Consider the following 7,092-nt stretch of genomic DNA (forward strand, 5'->3'; position numbering starts at 1 on the left):
TCTAGTACGGTAGTAGCCTCTAGTATGGTAGTAGCTTCTAGTATGGTAGTAGCCTCTAGTACGGTAGTAGCCTCTAGTATGGTAGTAGCCTCTAGTATGGTAGTAGCCTCTAGTATGGTAGTAGCCTCTAGTATGGTAGTAGCCTCTAGTATGGTAGTAGCCTCTAGTATGGTAGTAGCCTTTAGTATGGTAGTAGCCTCTAGTATGGTAGTAGCCTCTAGTACGGTAGTAGCCTCTAGTATGGTAGTAGCTTCTAGTATAGTAGTAGTCTCTAGTATGGTAGTAGCTTCTAGTATGGTAGTAGCCTCTAGTATGGTAGTAGCCTCTAGTATGGTAGTAGCCTCTAGTATGGTAGTAGCCTCTAGTATGGTAGTAGCCTCTAGTATGGTAGTAGCCTCTAGTATGGTAGTAGCCTCTAGTACGGTAGTAGCCTCTAGTACGGTAGTAGCCTCTAGTACGGTAGTAGCCTCTAGTACGGTAGTAGCCTCTAGTACGGTAGTAGCCTCTAGTACGGTAGTAGCCTCTAGTACGGTAGTAGCCTCTAGTACGGTAGTAGCCTCTAGTACGGTAGTAGCCTCTAGTACGGTAGTAGCTTCTAGTATGGTAGTAGCCTCTAGTACGGTAGTAGCCTCTAGTATGGTAGTAGCCTCTAGTATGGTAGTAGCCTCTAGTATGGTAGTAGCCTTTAGTATGGTAGTAGCCTCTAGTATGGCGGTTAAAAATGCTTTTTTTGTGAAATCCTCTCTATAATACACATATTTAGATTGACATGGAAGTCTTTAAGCAACCATATGTTTGCTTTGCTCTGTGGCATTTCTCGTATTATGTTAACTAGTACGCTGGCAGTCCTGTGCACTGTGAGAAATCATCATGTGTAATAACTATGTGCACAATTATTCTTAGCCATTGAAATGCGGCGGAGTGGTGCAGATGGTATTGCGCTAATCCCATAGATATATAAACCTAAATTGGCCAATAGGGTAAAGGCCTGTCAGACTTAAATAGCATGACGTTACGTCATTGAATTGTACCAAAAGCTTGAATGCACTGTTGGAGCTAAATGAGGCTAAATGAAGCTAAATAAAGCTAAATGCTTGAATGCACAATGGAGCTAATGAGGAGGTGACAAAATCACATTTATTTTCACATAAACACCTTTTTTGATACATAATCCAGTAAACTAAAGCAATTCTGTGATAATATCTGATAACCACCATAGATTAAAACTATAAAAGTTATGATATGTTGCACACAAATCATATCACCCCTCTCCTATACCTATTCTCTCTTTTCCCCTTCTCTCAAGAAGAAGTGGGAAGGGAGAAGGGGAAAAGAGAGAAGAGGGATAGGAGGGGAGGGCAAATAAAGCTATGATGGCTTATGATTTTTGTGCAACATTTCATAACTTTTATAGTTTTAATCTATGGTGGTTATCAGATATTATCACATAATTGCTTTAGTTTACTGGATTATGTACTCAAAAATGTTTTTATGTGAAAATAAATGTGATTTTGTCACCTTCTCCTCATTAGCTCCATTATTAAAGGTTGACTTGCAACAAAATTCACACTACAGTTATTTGGTATCAAAAAATTCACCATGTCTTACTCTGTTGTGTTGTAGGTGCCAAATATGTGGGAATGTGATTACAAGCTCTTGAAAGCTAAAAAACGAACAGTTAATCGCATCCACACGAGACCGCCGTAGTTTGGATTTTCTTTCCAAAACGGCTCAAATGTGACGTAATTGTGAAAAATGGTTTTGGTTTACACTTTAATGCAACCTTATTCGTCAAAATATTTCCACAAATATACTTCACGCATTCAATAAAACCATGTCTATTGTTTTTACGCATCTATTTTATTGTCATTGTAAATGCTGTCACTTTTAGCAGTGATATCTTATAATTTGCCATAAAAATTCATTTCCCTTTTTAGCCTTACCTCGAAGGAGTACATATCATTGTCTGATAATCATGACGAGCCTGTTGGTCACCTTTGATAAGCGAAAAGTGCTGCAAAAATCATTTGCGAAGTTCTGGGTCACATGATCAGATTACGACTTGCCAATTAGACCAGGCCCAAACAAAACTGTAAAGTAGCGAGCTTCTATATTTGATACGGGGTTTTCGGTAAAACCCGAAGTGTTTGTCATAAACTAGTGCTACGATAAGCTTTATATTGGCCTTTCAATTCACGTGAGAACATCCGTGACAAGACAATAAATAAATTTCATGGCTACATCAGAGAAATAAAGAGATTTCAGTCTACAGCGGCTTTTCGTTTTTGAGCTTTTAAAAGCTTGTAATCACTTTTCCACACATTTGGCACCTACAACACAACAGAGTAAGACATGGTGAATCTTTTGATACCAAAAAACTGTAATGTGAAATTTGTTGCAAGTCAACCTTTAACAATCAGTGCAGTCAAGCATTAGGTACAATACGTCATTGAAATGTCATGCTATTCAAGTCTGACAAGGCAACCAATGGGAACAACTATTATTGGCCAATCTAGGTTTATATATCTATTGGGAATCCAAAGATCTTTGTTCAATTCAAGCGCGGTGCAATCTTGTTCAACGCTCTTAGTGTGGTGTCAGACTGATGGACACACTCTTAGTGTTGTGTCAGACTGATGGACACGCTCTTAGTGTGGTGTCAGACCGATGGACACGCTCTTAGTGTGGTGTCAGACCGATGGACACGCTCTTAGTGTGGTGTCAGACCGATGGACACGCTCTTAGTGTGGTGTCAGACCGATGGACACGCTCTTAGGGTGGTGTCAGACCGATGGACACGCTCTTAGTGTGGTGTCAGACCGATGGACACGCTCTTAGTGTGGTGTCAGACCGATGGACACGCTCTTAGTGTGGTGTCCTACCGATGGACACGCTCTTACTGTAGTGTCAGATCGATGGACAGGCTCTTAGTGTAGTGTCAGACCGATAGACACGCTCTTAGTGTAGTGTCAGACCGATGGACACACTCTTAGTGTGGTGTCAGACCGATGGACACGCTCTTAGTGTGGTGTCAGACTGATGGACACACTCTTAGTGTTGTGTCAGACCGATGGACACGCTCTTAGTGTGGTGTCAGACCGATGGACACGCTCTTAGTGTGGTGTCAGACTGATGGACACGCTCTTAGTGTGGTGTCAGACCGATGGACACGCTCTTAGTGTGTGTCAGACCGATGGACACGCTCTTAGTGTGGTGTCAGACTGATGGACACACTCTTAGTGTTGTGTCAAACCGATGGACACGCTCTTAGTGTGGTGTCAGACCGATGGACACGCTCTTAGTGTGGTGTCAGACCGATGGACACGCTCTTAGTGTGGTGTCAGACCGATGGACACGCCCTTAGTGTGGTGTCAGACCGATGGACACACTCTTAGTGTGGTGTCAGACTGATGGACACACTCTTAGTGTTGTGTCAGACCGATGGACACGCTCTTAGTGGGGTGTCAGACCGATGGACACGCTTTTAGTGTGGTGTCAGACCGATGGACACGCTCCTAGTGTGGTGTCAGACCGATGGACACGCTCTTAGTGTGGTGTCCTACCGATGGACACGCTCTTACTGTAGTGTCAGATCGATGGACAGGCTCTTAGTGTAGTGTCAGACCGATAGACACGCTCTTAGTGTAGTGTCAGACCGATGGACACACTCTTAGTGTGGTGTCAGACCGATGGACACGCTCTTAGTGTGGTGTCCTACCGATGGACACGCTCTTAGTGTAGTGTCAGATCGATGGACACGCTCTTAGTGTGGTGTCAGACCGATGGACACGCTCTTAGTGTGGTGTCCTACCGATGGACACGCTCTTAGTGTAGTGTCAGATCGATGGACAGGCTCTTAGTGTAGTGTCAGACCGATAGACACGCTCTTAGTGTAGTGTCAGACCGATGGACACACTCTTAGTGTGGTGTCAGACCGATGGACACGCTCTTAGTGTGGTGTCCTACCGATGGACACGCTCTTAGTGTAGTGTCAGACCGATGGACAGGCTCTTAGTGTAGTGTCAGACCGATAGACACGCTCTTAGTGTAGTAAATACTGATCATAAAGTTCCTTACAGCCTCAGAATATTGCTTTAAATGCTGTTTTAATAATTCTGACATCGGTTGTCACAGACTCAGCAAGTACATAATCTATCATTGTTTCGACTTAGCTTATTCTATCAATTTTCTGTGCACAGTATAGATCATAATCCAAGGTCACTGGAGTATGTTGTTAGAGTATGTTGTTGTACATTGCTAGCAGTTCAAGAAGGTCCAGGTTGGGATCTTTGTGTTACAATTCATTTGTGAGTCATTAGTTACAGCTTATATTTGGAACACTGTAATCTTGCATTCTACAGATTAAATCATAGAGACCCTAAAGACCCTTCTGTAATACAATAATGAATATTGCAGGGAGGTGATCACTTTCATGGATTACTGTGGAGCTTCCAAAAAGAGCTTTGGGACATCCACTGAGCAAAATGCCGATGGACAAGTACCTCTCAGCCTGAAAGTGTCATCTCCTTATAGCAAAGAAACCTTTGCATCCGAGAGCATTAGCGAAATTACTGCATGGTTTTGTGATTTTCTCACAAGCAAACTATGTAGCAAAAAAGTTAACTGCAAACACTGCTGTGAGATTCGAAAATACGTAGTCAATGACTGCTACAATGCCTATCTTGACAGCTATTCTCTGAAGCTCTACAGTAAGCATCGGCCCCAAAAAGAAAGACCTGAAGTTGTTCCAGAGCAAACTGAAGACCTCATTCTGGCCCACTTTTATCCCTCCGGAATTTGTTACAAGATCTTCTCGTATAAGGAAGGCAAGTTTCAATAGACAATATTATTTAGATACTACCATCTGGATATTGTGTGGATTTTAATAAAAATATGACTACTTGAACAAATTTCAAGATGTCACAGTCACTTGAGGATTGTAACATGGCAGATCTGTTAAATTTTGATATCAAAAATTGTCATCCATAAATATTTATTTATAAATTTAGATTCAAATTTATACTTTTTTAAAGTTTGTGCTGGAGATTCAGCCATTGCAACAAACGAGTGTCTCTGTTTAGATGTTAATACAAAAGTTGGTTGTACAAAAGTTGGTTGATAACTTTAGCCTTACCTCAATGAGTCATTCTCATGACTAGGCTATTACATTGCCCGTCAACCTTATGTAATGTTTACTGGTTTAATTGGTTGTTTGTCGAATCATCCGCATTTAAATGTTGAGTCAGGGGTGTGTGTGGTGGCAGGTTGGAGAAGGACGCTGTTCCAGGTCTTTTTTAAACTCGCAAATATCTTAGTAGTGAACCAACCATTGAAACAAACAATTTGCATTACATGTTTAGAATGCTAAACGTGTATCTATACAGTTTTATCCCAGTATATAAATAGTAATCAAATAGTTGTAAGCAGGCATGTTTAATATATTGCACATTTGGAATAGCACAATTTGATATGCACTGATTTTTTATTATTCAGACGAGCGGGAGGTCAAGATAAAGTTTGATTTCCTGATATCTTGCGATGAGTTAAAAAGGAGAGTGAAGGAGAGCTTGACTAATGACAAGAAACGCGGACAACCAGAAAACGAAATGCAGATATGTGAGTACATAAGATATGTGAGTACATAAGATATGTGAGTACATAAGATATGTGAGTACATAAGATATGTGAGTACATAAGATATGTGAGTACATAAGATATGTGAGTACATAAGATATGTGAGTACATAAGATATGTGAGTACATAAGATATGTGAGTACATAAGATATGTGAGTACATAAGATATGTGAGTACATAAGATATGTGAGTACATAAGATATGTGAGTACATAAGATATGTGAGTACATAAGATATGTGAGTACATAAGATATGTGAGTACATAAAAGTGCTAGGATATTGTAATAATATTGAGTATCTTGCAACCTATTAATTGATTCTAATCTACAGTGGTTTCGTGATGGCGGCGATTAACTGTTCATTTTTGAGCTTTTAAGAGCTGGTAATCACATTTCTACATATTTTCCACCTACAACACAGCAGAGTAGGACATGGTGAATCTTTTGATATCAAATAACTGTAATGTGAATTTTGTTGTAAGTCAACCTTTAAGTATTAAGTATAATTAATAGGTCTATGCTTGCAACATTCAGAAAGACAGGTGTATGATTGATTTATGTATTGAGTTACGATACGACTCAATGTCACAAATACATATGTCTACATTTGTATTGGAACTCAGAACCTCCAGTTCTGCAGACAGGCATTTATCCAATACACTACACTGTCCAACTGGCTATACCATGGAATAAATTGGGCTCATACGTATTACACATGCCAATTTTTCATGGCTACACGCTTCACCCTGTAGCTAGCGTTTTGTGTGAGGCCATACCAGAAGAAAAGTGCTTGCCCGTTCGTAAAGAAAAACGGCCAAAAGGACTATTGCAATCAGTATAGATCTTCAGTAGGCACAACAGCACAATATGAATTACACAGAAATAAACAAAACACTTTCATTTAAAAGTTAGAATGTAAATGTTGTATATGTTGATTAAAATAAAAAAAATTGTGCAAAAACTATTTTATTACCAGTGCAACGCCGGGCATTCATTTAGTCTTTACTTGTTGTATAAATGTGCGTACTCACATGTGGTTGAAGCAAAAAAGAACTCTGTCTGGATCTCCCCACGCTTATGTACTCGCCTTGAAACTACCGCGTCCTTGACCACTCGTAACCTCTCGTAACTACCTGTAACTACCATGACCTCGGACATTATCGTAGCCCGCTGCCCAACAACCCGATTATACAACATGCCCTTTTTCTTTTCTTTTTTTTGTATGGGCCACTAACCGGAAATGCACTTTGAACTCATTCAGGAACTCACCTTGCTGGTGGAGTTTACCTTACTCTTTAACCCTGGTCCTGGTCCATCAACTCTTCCTGTGTACCATCGCTCTCGAGCAACCCGGGGCTGCCGTCGTACTCGGCGGCACCACTCTCCTCACTCTCCTGATCCCCTCCACCTCCGTCACCACCACCGTGACCTCCGTCACCACCACCGTGACCTCCGTCAC

General features: G+C 40.9%; 1 protein-coding gene across 1 annotated transcript in view; it reads left to right on the forward strand.

Moving 5' to 3' along the window:
* LOC137404079 (uncharacterized) overlaps positions 1–4,840 on the forward strand; it is a 38,267-nt gene extending 33,427 nt beyond the window's left edge. The window contains exon 13 of the mRNA XM_068090234.1: positions 4,417–4,840. Within this exon, the coding sequence (XP_067946335.1) occupies positions 4,417–4,840 (424 nt within the window). The remainder of the gene's footprint in view (positions 1–4,416) is intronic.
* The last annotated feature ends 2,252 nt before the right edge of the window (positions 4,841–7,092 follow it).

The sequence above is a fragment of the Watersipora subatra genome, chromosome 9 (genome assembly GCF_963576615.1).
Source record: "Watersipora subatra chromosome 9, tzWatSuba1.1, whole genome shotgun sequence".
NCBI classification, from domain to species: domain Eukaryota; kingdom Metazoa; phylum Bryozoa; class Gymnolaemata; order Cheilostomatida; family Watersiporidae; genus Watersipora; species Watersipora subatra.